Source organism: Melospiza georgiana, chromosome 2, assembly GCF_028018845.1.
Source record: "Melospiza georgiana isolate bMelGeo1 chromosome 2, bMelGeo1.pri, whole genome shotgun sequence".
Lineage (NCBI taxonomy): Eukaryota > Metazoa > Chordata > Aves > Passeriformes > Passerellidae > Melospiza > Melospiza georgiana.
The window spans coordinates 19126961-19147688 of NC_080431.1; the positions used below are offsets into that span (position 1 = coordinate 19126961).

The 20728-nt window shown below is 45.4% G+C and overlaps 1 protein-coding gene across 1 annotated transcript in view; it reads right to left on the reverse strand.

Annotated features, from left to right (window-relative positions):
- The window catches only part of SH3RF3 (SH3 domain containing ring finger 3), a 247182-nt gene extending 233078 nt beyond the window's left edge, over positions 1-14104 (reverse strand). Inside the window, exon 1 of the mRNA XM_058018799.1 lies at positions 13694-14104. Within this exon, the coding sequence (XP_057874782.1) occupies positions 13694-14089 (396 nt within the window). The 5' untranslated portion in view covers positions 14090-14104. The remainder of the gene's footprint in view (positions 1-13693) is intronic.
- Between the last annotated feature and the right edge of the window lie 6624 nt (positions 14105-20728).

Here is a 20728-nt window from a genome sequence, read left to right on the forward strand (position 1 = left end):
CCCATGTCTGTGTTATTAATGAAGACACTGAACAGTACTGGTCCCAGTAAAGAACCTAAGGAACACCACATGGTGTCCACATCTCCATTTGGACATCAGCCATTCATTTGGTCCATCCCTGCTCCAATGCTGCTCACAGGCAAAATGAATAGGGAGTGTCAAAGCTCAGAAACAGCTCTGCTACAGAAGCTGTCTGCTGCTCCACACAGAGAGGATCCTGGGACAAAGGGGTGATGGCAATGGGGCAGAGACAATGCCAAGGGGAGACGGCAATGGGGACATTGAGATGTTGCTGCCCAGGCAGCTCTAAGGGGCACCAGCAGCATGGGACATGAGTGGGCCATGCGGGTTTCCTGAGCTGTCACCTCCCATCAAGCCAGAGTGAAAATATCCTCCCACACCCCAATGGAAGCAAACCCCTCCATGGCCTGAACCCATGGTGACAAGAACACAGCCTCCACATGAGTCTTTTATTCCTGGCAAAATTGTTTCCTTTTGCCTCTTGCTTGTGCAAAGAAAGACAATACATTAAGTAAGAGGGAAAAAGCAAATCTTTTCATGGCATGCAGAGCAGAAAATAGTAACACCTGACAGACCTACAGTGAAGTAATACAGCAACTCCATCTGTGCAAACCATTATCTTGAATAATATTTTCACCAAGTCAATGAAGCAAAGCTATTTGAATTATTTTTCTCAAGCTTTTATTCCTAGGAAGGACACTATTGCCTTCCAGCAACACTCTCCAAAATGGTTCTACTGAGGTGCTACAATATTGCTACATACTACAGTAGTGATTTCTCACACCTCCCACCAAACAGAGTCAGAGACCTAAAGAGCAGATCTGTCAAGTAGGAGATTACTCACATTCTTCATTAATTACTGAAAAAAGCCACAAAAACCAGAAGTGTATATTTAAGCTCACTCAGACAAAGCTACTAAACAGCTAGGATACTGAACATTACAAGGATCAGAATATCCTCATACTATTACTTTCTTGGGTCTGCAACTACATGACATCAAAAAATGAAATATTTCTATAGAGGCATCATTTAATGCTCTTTTAAACTCTTCAGGGGAGGGAAAAAATCCACCAAAAAACCCCCTGAAGTAACCTTTACTGTTTTACCTCAGATTCATTCTGGTTTTTATCTGCTCACTGCCAATGGCTCTGAGTTTACACACTAATGAGACAACTGCAGGCTGACCACAGTCTGTTCAGTGTTTAGCTTCTATTTATTTCACCAGCACTGACTGATTTGGGGAATCGGCATCATTACCCAAAACTCATGAGATGACTCAATCAAAGAAGCTCATATTCATCAAAAGCATCAGACCAGCTGAGGAACCTCAAATATATCCTATTTCCTGCTATCTCTGAATTCAACTGTGAGCTCACATTCTTTTCACCCCAGCCCCTGCGTCAACAAAAAATCTCCTGAATAATAACTACGGAAAGTATAAAGGAAAGAGACTTCTCCTACATCCAAGATCCTAAAATAACCACTCCTCTTTCACCACAATTTTCATAATCAGATGAATTAATTCTCAAATGATCATATTAAATAAGAAAATCCTCTCTGGCAGGGCAGCATTCTAGCATAGAAACTACTCACTACATAAAGGGTATTGCTGAGGGAATCACAGAATCATCAAGGTTAGAAGAGACCTTCAAGATTATCCACCCAGCACCATCCTAATCACCCCTAAACCATATCCCAAGTGACACATTCAGATGCCTCTTGAACACTTCCAGAGATGTTGACTCCATTCACTCTAATGCCTAACCAGTCTTTCAGTAATTTTTTTTTCTAATATCTAATCTGAACCTCTCCTAGTACAATTTAAGGTAATTTCCTTTCATCTCTTCACTTGAGAAAGGAAGAATTTACATTTCTATTTTGTATAAAACCAAACTAACAAAAATCCAAAACACATGAACGAGGCTGGAACAAATGGAATACCTCCTGGAATTTTTGAACCTCATTTGATGAAGAACAAAGAACTACAAAGAATTGAAGAACATCAGCCATTGGGAAAATCCCCTCTTCTCCTCGGTACTGTGCCCCTTTTATTGTCATCTCTGTGCACCCTGAATTCTCCTCCCATGTTCACTGGCTGGAGACAGCTGCCCCTGCCTCTATTTTCTAAGTAAGTGGTGGCCTGTGTGAAGAGTGGTGCTCAAAGCAGGCTGAGTCTTGGGAGTGTTAATTTGATAACAAAGCACAAGCCCACCACGTCTTTTCTTGCTGTAGCAATGAGGAAGATGCCCACCATCAACAGCTGATCATGTCCCTGGTGCAGCACAGGTTTCTGAGCTCAGAGAATGGGGTACAAAGACTTAGAGAGTTCAACATGGTCTCCAAATCTCCAATCTACAATGCTGTCAGGGCAAACTCTCCCTAAATAGCTCCCTCATATTTTTAAGATTAGGCTATCACACAAGCTCTACTCCCACAGGAAACTGAACATCCAAAATGCTCCTCTCTCATTTTCTGCCCAGCCCTGTGCTGCCTTTCAGTATGACTCTACTTGGGACAGTCATTCTATCATTAGCTACCACCAAGCATCCCCCTCTCCCAGGGTCCCTGACCACTAGCACCAGTGACTCATGAAGCACTTAATCACCCACGTGAAAGGAGCTGAACTTCTGGGTCCTCATCACACAGAAAAAAGGTGATGATGCTCTGGGCTCTGCAATATAGGCTAGAGAGGATGTGCAATTTGGGAGGCTAAAAATTCAACAGGCAGGAGTGAAGGCACAGGCAGGTGCCCTAGCCCACTGAAAAGTGAGGATTCAGGGGGAGAAAGAGAACAGGAGAACCAGAACCCAGCTCCTGGACAGACTGTTCCTTCACACTCCTGACTGCTGGATGTCTTCAAATGAGATGAAGCAATGCAGGAAGGACACAACGACACAGATCCTTTGCTGGATCTTCTGTTACCTCTACCAACAAAACACTTTGCTTTTGGTATTCCTATTTTTTGTATCTTTTTAAAAGATCCAAAGTTGGGAGATGAGATGCATTAAACAGCACAACAAACTCCCCTCAGTCCCCTGGATAATCACAGTGCTTGAGGCACCAAACCTATTTCCTGCTCTCATTTATGGGGGTAGACAGGACTTGTCTCTCTGCTCTACACACTGCACAAGGCAGCAAATTAAATGCTATATCTTGTTGTTTGGGGTTTTTTTTTAATACAACAGGAAAACCAATTTTAGCAACAGCGATTTCAACAGTATAAAATTCATAGGAAATGAACATCACAAGTGAAGAAACTGGAAAGCAAACTGGCTCAAGAAAGAAAGAAAGAAAGAAACTGGCTCTTGAATACCTTGTGGCTCTGAACACCTCTGTACTTCTTGTAGTGTGCTGCTGACAAGACAAAGGGAGGAAGACACCAACCTTCCCTTTAGCTACTTGCTTCCTGGTTTTAGAAGCCAAGGATGAAGGGGAGATGGCCATTCAACCCTGGCCATTGAGTTCTTGTTTATTAGGAAGCAGAAAATGACCTCTCCCTGGCTGAACAATATTATTACAGATGATGAAACCTCCACAGTCCCTTCTTTAAAATGTGCTGAATTATTTTCAACAGTAGCGACCATCATGGAAGTTTACACTCAGACAGAAGTGAGACTAACTGCACATAAAAGGAAGTCCTGTGTTTATCAAAAGAACAGATAAAACTCTAGGAAAAAATGAATTTTCCCTTCTGCAATATAGATCAAAGGTAACATGCTTTCCTTTTATAAAAAATTTACTATTTTTTAAAAAGGTGTAATTGGTTCAGATTTTTCATTGCTGCATAAATAGTCAGATGTTTCCCACCAAGATCTTACACCATAATTACCTACACAGCAGAAGAGAATAAGCAAAAAATTTCATCTCATGGTTGTCAACTACTATTTTTACTGTATGTTATGACGTGTGTATATGACTCCATTCTCCCAGGGGGGTTTGTGATTTGTTTTAGAAAGAGCGTATGCAAAAGAATGAGGCTCTCCACACAAAAGCTCTTGGCTGAAATGCAAGATGCTCTGGACTGAACACAAAGATGTCCTCGCCTGCCTCTTCCACAGCGCCGCACCCTCCCTACACACAGCTGGCCGAGCAGCAGCAGCCCCAGCAAGGATGCATCGTGCCCACTCAACATGCTACAGATCCCACTGCGGTCAGGAGAGTCTGTGCTATTTCTGTGCCTCATCTCGTGACATTTTAGCATGAAATCAGCAGGAGGCTCAGCAATGAGCATCAGAAGAGCCCATCAGGACTTGTCCCAGCACCCTCGAGGAAGAAGCGCCTTGCAGCACACCAGGACCCATTCCTCCTCCTCCTCTCCAGCCAACCCTTGCTGGACATCCCTTCTCCCTCACACAACAAGCACAGGCCTGTGTTTGCACCAGGGGTGCAAGAGAAGGCTGTGTGGGTGCACTCCTATGATCCCATGAGGACACGGGTCCCCATGGACACACATCCAGAGATGTGGCTGGACCAGGCACTGCACTGTGACACAACACACACGTGTGTCTGAATATAATGCACAATTTACTAGATATGGACATGAGAATGCATGGAACAGGCCCACCTGACAAGAAAATATACATTCAGGGAGATAGATATACAGATAGATATATCTATATATAGTATACATACTTATATTTGAGTGTACCATGTTTACAGACAACTAAATGTAAGTTTAAGTCAATCAAAACACAATCAAAACAAAATCTTCCTTCTACTTCCTTCGATTTCACTGCATTAAAATAATTACAAATTCATAAATTACTGCAGTTATTGGAAACGAAAACATATTGATTTGCTTATAAGAATGACAATATTGTAAACCTAGTACAAGCTGAAATAAAAGCATTTCAAAACACATATGAAGGCAGCCAGTAAAGAGGCAGCCTACTAAAAGCTGTTAAAGCTGTTTCAAAATTAATTTAGAAATTAATAAGTAAATTTATAAAATTATGTCTTTTTATAGTAAGTCACAGAGGAGTTTTTTATTGGAATTGGCCTGAAAGTAATCCACAAATAAACATGTTTAGTAATATTTACTGAAATGATCATTTAGGAAAGTAAATATGACAGTGCCTGTGTTTGGCTGACTTCTTGGCTGTTGCAGGGAAGGCAATCAGGAGGCAGCACACCAAACACAGCAGTGTCCCCTTCGTTTGGTTAGGGCTGTAATATCTTAACCCAAAGGTCCATCCACTACTGCACAGTCAACATTTTAGATCTCTCTTTCCCTATACTCTTCTTGCACCTAAACCCACTTCAATGATACATCAACTGCAGCAATTAATAAACCTTTGTCCAGAAGGGGAAAGACTGTAAGAGCTTAATGAGACAGTAATACATATTAAAATCAATATTATTCAGATTATGTATCTATTCTAGTCCTCCCTCCGAAAATAACTGAGACTGTAGGAGAAATGATCATTAGCATTTTGATAACAATCTTGCCAGCCTTCTGTTAAAATACTTTCTCTTTAAAGTAAAACTGGGATTTGTTATCTTATACAAGCAGACCACTCTAAAATTAGCAATGGCAAATTCATATTGGTTTGCATCAGATTTTTAAAAAAACTTGGAAAAAAATTAATGCTAACTTGCCTGAATAATCAGACTCTTGTGCTTGTTGCTGTAGCAGTGGAAAGACACTCTAAGCATTGAGTAAGAAGCAATCTCTTCTCATAAATACCATTTTTGTGCACAGAATGGCACTCCTTAACCATATACAGCATTAGTTTCACTTGTCTGATAAATCATATTCGTGTTGACAGCCAACATGAAGGACAAATTCCTCAGTACCACAAATCCTTTAGGCATCTTAAAAAAGAGGCCGAATGCTGCAAAGCAGGAAAGGGTTTTGCACCTTTGTCCCACTGCCACTGCAAGTGGACAGAAATTCCTCAGCATTCCTGATTCAAATTATATTATGCAAACACCACGGTAAAAGAGAACAGCTCCATCTCTCCCTTTTTTTAATTAGTGAATCCCACAGCCTTCCTTCTCCTCCTGGCACCCAGCGCTGTGAACCAGACAGCTAAGCCCTCCTGTTTCCAAAATGGGCCAAGATGGAGACCTGCTGCAGAAACAGCTTTAAATTGTTCATGAGGATCTGTGTCCCTCAGAAACCCCTGCCCTCAGTCAACCACATGCAAACAGACCAGCCGCACCAAAAATCCCAACCACTCCGACAGGACACGAAGCCAAACTCCAGCAGGGGCCAACCCATGCTCTGAGAGTGCCAGAAACCAATTGTAAAACACAGCCAAGCAAGTTTTTCACTGTTTAACCCCTCAATAGCCAGGCTGCAGATGTGAAGGACTGAGCCCAGGGCCAAGTGAGGAGTCCTTCCACTGACACCTGAAGAGCTCCATCAGCTCCTTGGGGCAGATATTCAGCTGCCCATCACCTGAGTTCACAGGTCACCCCAGCTGATAGCTATCAGTGAGCAGCAAGTTCTGGGGAACCAATGGAACTTACGCTCAAAAGGCTGGTCAGAAAGTGCTCTTGATTCCAGATGTTTTACATTTTTCCTCTCTGCTTTTGAAAACAAAATGTCTTTTTAATACCAAAAGTAATACTCTCTCCTTCTGTTCTTCCCCTAAGAGCCATCTCATGTACATGCATCATTAAATTAATGTTTGTTCTGTCTAACGGAACAAAACCATTCAAATTACATACAAAGACAATTAGATTAAATTATTAGGCACACGCTCTGGGTTTTTCTTTTTAAAGCTATTCAAACAATTTTAAAGGTTTTTCAGCAATCCTCTAGCAACATAAGCAAAACTTCCCACAAAGAGGAGGTAACAAATTTAACATTACTGCTGAGAAGACGGTAATGGAGCCAAGTGAGTAAAACCAGCACATCAGCAACCCCCCCACAAACCCATACAGTCAGGAAAAGGCATGGCTCAAGCTGTCAGAGGAATACAAACTAGCAAAAGAAAGAGGATAGGGGGCTGGCATATGGGGAGAACCTGTTCACAGGCCCACCTACATCACGCACTAGAAAAAAATTTTTCTCTTTTTTTTTCATTTTTTTGGTGCATAATGGTCAGACCTTTGCAGTAACTTTGCAGCCAAAGTACCAGGCTGCTCCAAGCAAGAGGATTCTGTCATTAGGAGCAGTTTGTTTTGGTGCAAGACTAGGGATAAATAGGTAGCTTTCAGCTGGCACTGTATTTCCCTGCACTCCCTCCCCAGCTGCAGAAGCACAGCTGCTGTGGAAGCTGGGCAATGCCAAGGTCATGCAACCTTCTCAAATCCTGTAGTTTGTCTTTGTCCAGGCACTCATGTCCTGTTAGAGCTAATCTTGGGTTCTTCCCTTGACAGCTCGTGGCAGATTGGGAAAACCTGCTGTAAAATATCAGATTTTAACAGGACTGCATTGAACATGTTTGCAAAAATTTAGCTTGATATGAGATGAGTGAATGCAGTAAAGCAGAAACCATGTTAATCCCCAGCAGTTCTTGTCTGTAGAAGTCACAAAGTCCCTGAACATAGAATAAATCCAGTGCTCTATAGGTCATCAATTACAATGTTGCAATGCTTAAAGACATTAATCAGAGTGAAATATTAGTTGTAATGCCTCCTGAAGCTTAAGGAAAAGGCTTCTAAGAAAGAATGATCTACAGCTTTGAAAACAAGCCACCTCACAGCTGAAGCTATTTCAGGTGGGTCACTAAAGTGCAAGAGTAAACTATGATTTTAATCTGAAATTTAAGCACTGTTTCTTAAGAGAAACAACATGAAATATTGAACAGAATAGTGAAATTAGAAGGGAAGTATAAAGATAACAGTGCAAAATTCAAGAACTACCCATCCTTGTCAAGATAAAATTGTAATAGGATTACTAAGCCAAAATTATTACAGCTGAAAAAAATAACTATAGTATAAGAAAATACCTTCTCAGAGAAAGAAATCCTCCGTGGCATAAATAAAAAATTGTTGTAGCACTCTGTGTAGCAGCTTATTGATCGTATGGACACAGCTTCATCTAGAAAGAGCATGCGTAGCCTCCCCCTGACCCGCAAGTGCAGGCACCCAGCATTACCAGCCAGAGCCTGCAGCCTGTCTGACCTGTTGGGCACCCAGCCAGAGCCAGGAGTCTGCCTGAACATGAACTGATAAGATTAGAAACAAGGAATACAATGTACTATTACAGTCCATGTGCAGCACACATCGCTGCATCCCTGCGCCGGCGCTCCCCGCAAACCCAGTGCAGCATCTCTGCCAAACCCCACACAACAGAAAATAACCACTGCAGCTTCAGTGCATACAGCCAGCACTTTTCAATTTTCCCAAAACCCAGCTTCTCTTGTAATAATTCTGTGTTCATAGGGCAGCTTCCTTTGGAAGACTGAGAAGCACACGAGGGTGGGCTACTGCTACTGGGGCAGCTTTCCAGCTGGGAAATGTGAAGCCCAGAAAGGTCATGCAGCTCGCTAGACATCAATGACCATGTTCTGCATGTGCCTTGAAACCACAGCAGAGCTTTAGGGCAGCTGGGCAAAAATTGCCAGTGCTGAAATGTGCACTTTAGGGCTGAGTTGAGCAAGCCTATCCATCTGTCTTTGAGTAACCGGCTACGGAACATGGAACCCTGTCATATGCTAAACGTTACCAGCATTCATCATGAATCATTCAGAAGGATGACGTGCAGGGATTAAACTTAGCATTCACATTTGACATCAAGAGGAGTCCTATAGAGGCATGTCACACTGACACAAACTAATAGGGAGGGTTTGGGACTAATGACAGAGAGCCCTCTCCACCGTCCCATAACTTTTTTGGGTGTGACTGAGCCACTGCTGGCCACCCCAATTCAGAAGAAAAAGTCCACTGCCAGCACTGGCCCCCTTTGGTCACATCAGGTCCATCACACATTTTTCTAGCTTGCAAGTAAAATAACATCATTACACAGAAAAAATCATGAGTAAAAATACTCCGTTTCTGGAAAACGTAATGGACATAAAGATGACACCTGCAAATGGCACATTTTCTGGAAAGTCTAAGTGCTCAGTGAATGATGAATTTTTCTGACACAGCCCCTCAGCAATCCCTTCTTCTTTGCTCACTCATTTCTGTGGAGACAGCTTCAGCTGCTGGGGTTTTAAATACTTCTGGCTATATTCTTCACAATACCCTTTAGTATGGTAGTTAATCTCCTGTGTCAAAACACATTTTTAGCCATCTGCCAGACAAAAAGGAAATCCTCAAGATCAGAGCCTTTGACACATGGAACATCACTCCTTTTCGGATGGCTTTATGACAAAGTTCAAGTGCTGATCAGTGAAACTACAGCATCAGAAGCAAATAAATCAAAGGGAATGAACAAAAGTAAGGTAAGTCCCTGGGTTTATGTACATGGCACACTGCTGAACAGCACTCCAGTCTGTGCAAGCCTGACCATTAAAAAGGCAAGCTGAAGACTACCCTCTGCCCAAGACAAAGTGTGTCCCCTTCACAATCCTCTCCTGCTGTAATACATATAAATGCATATAAATGCCAGATTACATCTGCTTTCTCTTGTGTCACCCAAGGTGGGATCTTCACCTGATAGACAATGTAACCAAAAAGGAGGAAATGGGGGAGCAGAGAAATACCGTGAGGTCGACTCCTTTAATCCACAGTACCCAGCCTAGGATGAGGCAGAACTCTTTAAAAAGTGACATAATGTCTCCTTTGGAGAATTTCTACAGAATAGCTGAAAAGCTTATTTAGCAAATTAGCGCTGTTCCCTAGCTTGCAAAACCTGCATGAAGCCAAGGGCTAGCAAATGGCAGCCTTCCTCTCGAAACAGAGAAATAGCTCTGCAAAGCTGATACACATGAGATGCATCCCGTGCAACACGGGAGTGCAGCCCATCCGTCACTTTGCTCAGGCACGCTGCTGACACATCATTTTCCTTATGTGCACATCTCACTCTTCACCAGCACCTACAACCCATCTGGTAACACACCACATCCCTATCCATCACTTCGGCCATGTTCTCTCTTCTGGGAAAAAGGACATGTTTTGTTTTACTAGCTTGTTTCTTTTTCATGCAAATGTTGTTCTCAGTTTGTATTATGAGCAAACAAGCAATAAGCCTTGCACCTGGAGTGAAAGATGCCTGGTTTGGGAGGAAATTACTAAAGACTTCATGCACTTAACTGGCTATTAGACCTTAAGAACTCCCCCCCCCCCCAAAAAAAAAAAAAGAATTAGGTGATAAACTGCATTAATTGTTAAAAAAATACAACCCCAAACTCCACACTCAGTAAAGAAGGCAGATTTACCATAATGCCTCAACAATCTAAGGGAGCCATTTACTTTGACAGAACCTGAATTCCCCAAGCAATTCAGCAGTGGTAATGGAAACAGAGGAGCCAATAAATTATAACCTTGTGAGTAATGTGCCTACCATTATAAACCACTCTTAGCCTCCTGTCTATTCCCAGAGCGGGGTGGAGGGGCACACAGTTGTTGGATTTCCTTTCCTTCATTCTTCCAGTGTGCTCTTTCAGCAGCTGGACCCTTTTATAATGTCTAACACCATTCTCTGCATTTAAACAGCTTTAATGTGAGTATCTCAAAATATGCAATATCATTTAGAACAAGACTGTTGGTTTTTTAAAGGCTGAAACAGAGGCACTGGGTGACACCACTATATATTGATAGGATCCCCAATATTGTTCCACTATATATTAGTAGGTACACAGCACTCCCACATCTCTCATACTGAAGATGTGTACCATGTATCTCCAAATACCTACAGTATTTCAGGAGTGTTTCTGAAGAATGCTCTTGGACAACTTTAGAAACAGCGCCAGTGCCAGTTCACCCCCAGCTCAACCCCTCTTACTCTGGCTTTCAGCAGTCTATACAGACCAAGTCTGCAACAAACTTATGGGAAAAGAAAGGCCAGAGACCCGATAAAAAATACAAACCCCACAGAGTTTTGCCCAAGAGATAAACAACATGTGCTGATTTCAGAAAATAGCATCTATGCAAAGAAGATTTCTCCAAAGTATAAGGTGCAGAAGCAAAATACAGGCATGATAGCAACAGAGAGGCTGACCCTGCTCTGTCTTCTAAGGTTAATTAAAACTCCCACAGAAACAGATCCCTGGTGTGATTCTAACACACTGGTCCAAGGATCTGGGCAAGATTGAAGTGTGATAGAAGTGACCTTGGCTCTCTGCCATTACACTTCACAATCAGCGTTTTCCTTCCTAACCAAAAAGCCCGTAATGGTATGTCCTATTTCATATACTGCATTATCTAAAATGAAAGGTAATAATTAGCAAAGTAGTGCAATTTGCATTTCAGCCCTAGGCAGCAAATCTACAGCAATTTCTGAAAAATATATATATCACAAAGAATCACTTCTGCTTTCTTCAAGGCAGCTGAGCTGTCAAAGACCAACGCAAGAGAGAAAGGGATGTAATTCTTCTCTTCCGTATCAGCCTCAAAAAGCTTGATTCCAGCCTGGATTGTACCATCTATTGTTTAGTACAGAGAGAGGTTCTGCACTCTTGTCTCCAGGACTGCTCAGCAATCAGCTGTATCAGCAGCTCCAAGGAGGATTACTCTCCCCTGCTGCTTTTTTTAAAAGCAGATTAGTTCAGACTTTCTTTCACTGTAATGAACCTTGTAAGGATCAAGCACATTGCATTGATTTCCAGGATAAAATTGTGCCATCAGTCAAAAGGCCAAGCAAACACTTCCACAGACCCGCTCTGTCCCAGCAGACCCACTGCCCCAGAATTACCCATTAACCCCAGCAAGGGGAAAAGAACAACACAGTTGTTAACCATAACAGCCGAAATGTGATTCTCAAGTCGTGTCATTTTGCTTTCTGTCAAATTCAGATGGGTAACAAGCCTCACAGAAATGGACAACAGAACTGCCAACGCTCACCAAAGTGCTATGCAATCAAAGACAGAAAATTATAAAATGCATGTGTTTTTATTTACTACATGATATCTGCAATAATGGCTAGGGAAGCAACTTTTTAAAAGACTGACAATTTATGGTAAAATAACAAAAACTCAATTTCTCTAAAAATTTGCAAATCGTTTTCCCCATCAAGCATTTTATTACATGTGCACCCCACTGTAATATGCAAGCTTGACTGGGACTTAAAGATTTGACAACCAGAGATTGTCTTGTGGAATGGTCACAAAAGCCAAGTGAGGGTGCAAGACCCTGCCCCTCCAACACAAACACTGCAGGTGTACTCAGCAGACCCTGCCTCCCACAAGAGACACCTGCCTGGACTTCAAACCCCACCATGGGATATTGTACTTTACCCAATGAATGCAAACTTCCCTTTCTATAATGCCGAAACTAAGAAGACAGGAGTTGTCTGCTGTGGCAAAGCTACAGCATTAAGCTTAGCTGAAAAACAAGGAAAAAATGCAGAAAGCAGAATTCCATTGCCTTTCTTCTTTAAATTGGACAAGTCATTATTAGGTACCTGAAGCTCATTGAATATGGCTCAATAATAAAGGATCTACCCTTCCAGAAATACTGCCTAGCATATTTCAATTCCAACTCCAGGTCAGAATTTTACAGAACAATGTGTGGCATTTGCCATCATTTCCTGTAGGGAAAACTTTAAAACAGCAATACAGGTCTACTCCTTTTTTTCAGGGAAAAAAAAAAAGTAGAAAAATAATTAATTGAAACATTTACTATAGCAATGCAACTTCACAAGGAATCTCTACACTGACCTTTTAAAATCAAAAGCCCGTACACCAAACTACACCTCAAGTGGATTTCGTGAAACATCAAAGACAATTAAACATATCCAGTATATATGACATTAAAAGTGAGATTAAGTTCACAGTTTTAAGACTGTCTCCATTCCTAAGTCTCCTGAAGAGGTCCCATTGTAAATTTTATCCTATCGCATGACAGACCAATACAGAACAGTGAAAGGAACTGATCTTGTTCCCTCCGAGCCAATGAAACCCTTGTCATGGACTTTAAAGGGCGCAAGATGGGGCACTCGATTGAAGAGTTCAATAAATAAATGCACACGCTGCAGTACTCGCCTTCGATAAATCACACACCTTATACATAAAAATGAAATTACGCTCCCTTGAGAGGGGAAGCTTCAGCTTCAAACCCCGCTCCGTTCCGCCTGTCAGGAGGGCTCTGTGGGCTCGTAACAGCACCGGCAGCGCCCGGAGAGCGGAGGGGACAATTCTCGGCTTGGAGGAACACGCTGGGCTCGGACCGGCCGAGCGTTCCCGGAGCCTTCGCCCCGCAGGCAGTGAGTGCGCGGGTGGGAGCCGCTCCTGCCCGCACCTGGCAGGCAAAAGCGCTTTCGAGGCACTCTGTGGTTCAGAACTCCGCGTCCGGCTCTCCTACACCGGGGGCGGCCCCGGGGCCCGCCGGTGCAGCAGCTGCCCCACGGCGATGTAAACCCACCCAGAGGGGGTGTCCCGGGGCGGTCCCGGCCGCTCCCGCCGCCCGCGGCCGCCCAGAGTACTTTGAGGACATCCCCATCCGAGCGTCCCAGCGTTAGATCGGGGGAGCTCCCACAACAGCGGCCACAAGCGCGGGGCGGGCGCACGCCGGTGCCCGCGGGCACACACCCTCCGCCGCCCGCGGGACGTCCCGCCGCCGAACCGGGGCCGCCCGGCCGCGCTCCCGGCTCGCCCGCCCCCGGCCCGGCACCCACCTTTCCCAGCAGGGCGCTGCGGCTGGCGGCCGCCAGTTCCCGCAGGCTGGCGGCGGCCGAGGCGGCGGCGGCGGCGACGGCGCTGGGGGCGGCGGCGGGCTGGGGGTACGTGGGGGCCGCGGAGCTGGGGCTGCCGCTGGCGCCCCCGGCGGCGCGGGGCCGCTGCCGGATGCCGTCCAGGAGACGGACCAGGAGGATGTTGGCGGGCAGCTCGTCCACGCCGCAGCCCACCAGGATGCGGCACTCGGGGCAGCGCAGCTCGTGGCGGGAGCTGACGATGCTCTCCAGACAACGGCGGCAGAAGGTGTGCTGGCACGGCAGCACCTTGGCCGTGGTGTCCAGACGCTCCAGGCACACGGAGCACTCCAGAAGATCCAGCAGCGACGACTCGTCCATCGCCGCCGCCGGCTCCCGCTCCGCCGGCGTTCCGCCGCCGCTCCGCCGCCCCCTCGCCTCCGCCTCCGCCCCCGCCCCGCCGCCGCCGCCTCCGCCTCCCCTCCGCGGGGCAGCGCAGGGCCCCGACGCCCCTAGGGCCGCCGCGGCCGGCGGCAGCGAGGGAGGGGCGGCGGCGGGGCGGCGGGGGCCATCGGGGCGGCGGGGCTGCCCCCGGCGGCGGGCGGCGGCGACCTCGGGGGCTGCCCGGGCGGCGCTGCCCAGCGCCGTGCGGCGCGGCGGCGATGCCAGCGGCGGGGAGCGCAGCGCTTCGGGAGGAGGGCACCTGTCTGCCCGCGCCTGCTCCCGCCGCCCGGCGCGGCTCGGCAGCTACGGCGGGGCTCGGCGAGGCGCCCGCCGCGCCTCCGCGCGGGGCGGGGAGCGGCGGGGAGCCCCGGGGGGGCGCCCGCAGCACGGCGGCCGCCCCGCAGGCGGTCCCCGCCCGCCTCGCCGCCGCTCCGTGGCTCCCTGTAACCCGACCCTGCAGGGCTCGCCGCCCGTTTGCCGCCGCTACTCCCTCCTCCTCCTCCTCCCGGCGGAGGCTCCCGGACAGGCGGGGACAGGCGGATGAGACCCTTCGGGGAAGACAGAGGCACCCAGGCGGGGGCCGAGGGGAGCCCCTGCCGGCCCGGCGCCCCGCGGAGAGCGGTCCCGGTGGCGGCCGGGCGGGCAGGGCCGGCGGGCACGGGAACCGCGCTCGGCCCGCGGGCCCCGCCATCCCTGGCGGCGCGGCGCCCCCTGGCGGGCGCGGCTGGAGGCGGCGCGGGGCTGCAGCCCGTCACCCCCGGCGCCCCAGGGCGTCCCCAAATAATTGTAATTTAATTGTTAAAGTATCGTAGCCAACCCTCGGGGGACCGAAAGGGTGAAAATAAGAGCGGGCGTCGCGCCCTCTCTTCCTGCCGGGTGTCCTGTGCCCCAGCCAGCTGCCCGCCCGGCTGCCGTCCGATCTGTCGCGGTACCCAGGCTGCAGCAGGATGTGCCCGAGTCCTGTGTGAGCTGGTGGTCAGTCGCTGCGGTAAGGGGAGAGACCTGTCATTTTGGAGTTACGCATCTGTGGTGTTTATTAACCACAGGAAGTTTCAGAATATGACATACGGCCACTTGCATGTGTGGACTATGCACAGAGCTTCTCCTAAGGAAAGCTGCTAAAGAAGCCCAATTCTTCATATAAATATTTCATTTGACAAGTCCCTTTTCGTCTAACTTTCGACTATTAATACGATTTAGGGCCCTGCTTAACCCAGAAACTACAACTGAAATACGCTGTAGTCTTGCCAAAAAGATTTCAGCTGTGGTCCAACCCCTAACCCAGTCTTTTCTTCTATACCCGTGCTGCAACAGAGCACTTTTGGAATTGAGGATTGCAATCCAAGAGCTTGCAGAAGCCCTCCTATCCATCTCTTAAGTGACACTTTTAAAATTGCATTTTTGTGAGGGCCATGTCATGACAGCTGCACAAAATCTTTCCATCAGCTTCATGACTATGCAGTTAACTTCCAATGCACACAGAGAGTTGAACCTGTTTGATAAGGGTAATCTAGACACTGTACAACAAAAATTTACTTAATTTCAATGTGTGAAAAGCCATGAATCTCTTGCTCCTCTTTTTCTACTCTAGAAGGGATATTTGTAAAGCCAAATAAAAGCTCCCAATGAATAAAGAGCTCAGACCATTATTTGTTGGTGAGTAATGTCCAGGAAGGTTAGAACCTATGCCCTTGCATATAGAAATACCAAGCACTACAGCTTTAAACTATAAATAATACTGATTCCTGGAGAAATGCAGAACACAGGACCAAGGACTTTGACTTTCTCTGGAGTAAAACTGTTAATTTAAGAAAAAGAACTAGTGGAGAACCTTTAATGATAAAAAGCATTGTTTCAGCAAAGAGAGAAATACTGGAAAGTCGGCAATGAAATGCATAATTGTTTCAGCACCTTATATTGCTTCCTTCAGAGGGGAAAACTTAAATATCACTGTCAAAACATAAAAGCCTAAAGTGCTGTGTTACACACCAGAATACCTCCAGTGATTAGAGGGGCATTTTTCATCCCTCCTTCCTTCTGGTTGCTCCAGAGTTTACAGCCAAACTACCCTGCCACCAGAGCTGCCCAGTTACAGGCCCAGAGCAGGAAAAGCACTCTGGAGAGCCTGCACCCAAAGGTGTCTTGATATTGTGATGGCTTAAAATAGGTGCAGATGAGCAAAACATTTATTATTTGAGAGAAGAAATTGCCGATGCACTTAAAATGAGAATTTGCTGTAATCCACCTGGAAAGTGCCCTCTTAAACAGGAGCTGGGTGCCATCACACCCAGAAGCAGAAGCAAAGCTACATCAGGTCCCTGCAGGGAGAGGAGGTCAGGGAGCTCTCCAACCACCCCAGAGGACTGCAGGTGAGGGAAGGAATTGCTGAGGGACGCTAAGGAGGATGGAGGAAATATAGAACCAGAGAAGGAGAGAGAAAAGTGGACATGAGATGAACCAGAAGTAAGGAAAAAGGAAGGGAGGCAAAGATTAGGAGAGTGAAAGGTTCATACAGAAATGGCACAAATGACTAGAGACAATAAAAGCACATTTATGAAAGGAGGACGAGAGTTGCAAGTTGGACTCTGACTAGAAAAAACACCTCCTATTTCTTTGATGTCAGGAGAAGCATTTTCAGACTTACAAGTTTAGTGTGTGTTTGTGTGCCTCTCTGTACCTGGGATTTAATGGAAGTCAGGCCAGGCCAGGCCTAAAGGAAATGAAAGAAAAAAATATCACCACACATACTTTTTTTCTTCTTGCCAAAGAGACCATGGGAAAAATTGCTTTAGATATTAGGAAATTAAATACTTAGAGTATTAAGTTTAGAAATAGAAAAAAGATTAAACTCTCAGAAGCCTGAGATAAAACACATGGAAAAAAAGGAAAAAGATAAAGATGTAACAGGTTTACTTTAAACAAATGTGGATTTTATTCATTTCCCTGTCTCAGCTGCCAAAACATCTAGCTACAGATTATAAGTGTGAAGTGATTATTTGTGAACTAATTAAGTAATGTGATTAACATGGTTCTCAAGCAGAGGTGCTGTTTTACACACAGGGATGTAGCTCCACACTTTGCCACACATTCCTTGGTGAGTGTGTTTGACAAGGCAGCTGATAAGCAACTGGTGTTTCAGGCTGTGGAAGTGGCTTCACTCCCTTGGTGGGTGTAAAGAATGACAAGTACCCGGAGAAAAGAAGAGATTCAAAAAAGCAAAATACTGTTAATACTGTTTCAGGAGAGTAGAGTGATGCTGAAGCATTCAAAGACTTCATTTGTAGTTGTCCTTAAATTAATATGTACTAGGTATTACTTGGTGTCTCAATTCAAAATTTAAAAAGGGTGTTCTGCTTTGCTTTCCTGGTTCTTTTCCCTGCATGATCTCTCTTGCTATTTAGTTCAGATCAGGAGAGACTTGACAGATTTTGCTGTCTGCAGCTATATCTATGTTGGTTTTGAAGGCATTTTCTCAGGACAGCAAATGAACATTGCACCTTCAGCATTGCCTTCATGTATTTGCATGCTGCTCTTGAAAATGCCCAATGCTTTTGCAGTCTTCTGCCAAATGGGATTTGATTATACAGAAATCATTCTCAATTCTTGCTTGTATGCTTGCTCTGCTTTTAAGAGTCTACAGCACAATAACTATTCAGTTTGCATAGTGAGGGAACATTTGCCTACTAAATAACAATGAGTTCCTCTATTTTTATGGTTCTTCCTAAACCTGGAAAGCATTATACAAATGATAGGCATTATTATTTTAGATTATTCAATGTGATTAAACTTATGGTGGAATTCTCAGCAGTTCATTTTTACTAGTGCATTTTCTCTATATGTTTAAATAAGCATTCAGCTATACTTACATTACTTACTTTATTTACATTTAGATCCAAAAAATTAAAGCATTCTTGGATTTCTGAAGTGAGTTATATTAATACCAAACAGGGGGAAAGAAAGAGACTTGTCAGCTCTGCCTTTTCCTCCTTTTATTTGACCTAAAAGAACCAGGTATATCTAACAAAAACCACCGAATTTTAGACTATGGTAATAATACTGCAAAATAGACAAACTTCATTATGGGATCTTCTTTTTGCTTCTTTGACTGGAGATAAGATTTTTGATCAAGATCAGCTGATCTTTCCGTCCATCCATCCATCCATCCATCCATCCATCCATCCATCCATCCATCCATCCATCCATATACATATACCTATACCTGTACATTGCCCTCCAATGTAGAAACCTAGCAATAAAGTCCATAAAGAATTTTTTCTTATACATGGAGAGGGTAACCTGACAAAAACCAGCCTGTAGAGAACTGGTGGCTGAAAATGCTTACAGAAGGTACAGCAGGACCACTGCCCCAATGTGCACTGGCTGTCACTATACCTGTCCTGGCAGCATGTGTGTGACAGCCTGCCCTCGCTTCCAGGTCTGGAGAGGATAGATGAGATTCCCCCATATGAAACAGCCACAGAAAATCCACTCATTTGGGCTCTGGATTATTTTCAGTGCCAACTTAAAAGACTCATTAAGGTGGAGGTGTTACTTTAATTACTCTTGAAAGTATTTTAATACTGAGGAGAAAAGTTCCTCACCATGTGTTTAACCACAGCACTGACATCAGGAAAGGGAATGACATCCATGTACCTCTGCTGTCTCCTTAATGCATGTTGTTCATGTAGGCCACAGGTCAGACAGATGTGTGTGTGACAGTGCAGTGGAATGGCAGCAATGTTCAAGCAGACACTTCAGCTGTCCTGCCTCATCTTCCCCAACGGCCCAGACTGGCTCCTCTGTCCCCTCCCTTGCACCTTGCCTGTATAATCAGTGTGCCTTTATGAAACTCCTACAGGCAAAAAATAACACAGAAAAAAAAATCAAATAATTTTGACTATAAAAATGACAAATAAATGTCAAAACTGTAGACATTAGGAAAATTACTGCATTATACTGTGGGTTTTTTTCAATGGCATGTCCTCTGACAATACATGTCCATTGCCAGTCTCAGTATGACAGCCTATCAAATCACTGCAGTTTTCTGACAACTTGTATCTCATTCCTGGTAGTTCAGGATTTTTTTAAGGTATGGACAGAGGCATTGCCTGTTGTGTAGCTCTTGCAACACATCCAGCCTTTCTGGAAGGCACTGCCCTTCCAATGTGATTGTAGAACCTTCCTTGGGCATGGCTTTCAAGATGCTTTTATAAAGTATAAACTTGGGTTTTTATAAAATGTAAACTTCAGCTTTTTCTGCAACTTTTTTTAGGGCCTCAAGCATTTATGATACTACCTTCTTTGCAGTGAATTTTACATGAATGCTGCTAGGAGTTTTTAATCTTTGTGGGAATGAGCTTGATGGCATCAGAGGCTGAAAGAGGAATTTTATCCTAGTCCTGAGGAATTTTTCCAGTCATGAATACAGGATACAGAACTATATTTCCTTGCCCTTTCTAGGAGTCAGTTACAGTTCTGTAAGATTATAAAACCCCACAATCTATTTCTTTTGTCTTTGTCAATCATGATTGAATTTTCTTCCTGTAGCAAAACAGATTAAAAAAAAAAAAAGAGAGAGAAAGATACTTCAGTTAGTGATTAATTTGTTTACCCTGTTTATCAAAATACTTTTTCCAGTTAGTTGATTTCTTCCCACTAAAATCACATGTAAAATAAACAGCAGCTTTGTGGATATCTGACAAAGTCTCTGTATTGGGCTTGCATGGCCAGGTTTTAGTAGCAGGGAGCCTACAGGGGTGCCTCCTGTGAGAGGCTGCTAGAAGGCTCCCCTCTTGTCTCCTGAAGTCAATGCCAGTGGGCTCCAAGAGGGACCCATTGCTGGCCAAGGCAAGGGTGGTGGAGCTTTTGGGATAGCTTTTAAAAAGGGGAAGGGAGAGATCCTGGGCTAGGAGACACTGCAGCTGGAGAGGGAGTGAGGTTATGTGAGAGGAACAGCCCTGCAGACACCAAGGTCGGTGGACAGGGAGGGGGAGGAGGTGCTTCAAGAGCTGAGATTCCCCTGGAGCTACTGGAGAACACTGTGGGGAGACAGGCTGGACTGCTGCATGTTGGTCCACAGTGGAGAAGTTATCCACTTACAGATAGAAGATATCCATGGAGGAATCCACATCAGAGCAGGTGGATGCCTGAAGGAGTCTGTGACCCCATGGGAAGCTCACACTGGAGCAGGCTCCAGGCAGGTCCCATGGACATGTGGAGAGAGGAGCTCACTCTAGAGCAGGCTCCTGGCAGGTCCCATGGACAAGTGGAGAGAGGAGCTCACAGTGGAGCAGGCTCCGGGCAGGTCCCATGGACAAGTGGAGAGAGGAGCTCACTCTAGAGCAGGCTCCTGGCAGGTCCCATGGACAAGTGGAGAGAGGAGCTCACTCTAGAGCAGGCTCTGGGCAGGTCCCATGGACAAGTGGAGAGAGGAGCTCACACTGGAGCAGGCTCCAGGCAGGTCCCATGGACATGTGGAGAGAGGAGCTCACACTGGAGCAGGCTCCGGGCAGGTCCCATGGACAAGTGGAGAGAGGAGCTCACACTGGAGCAGGCTCCGGGCAGGTCCCATGGACA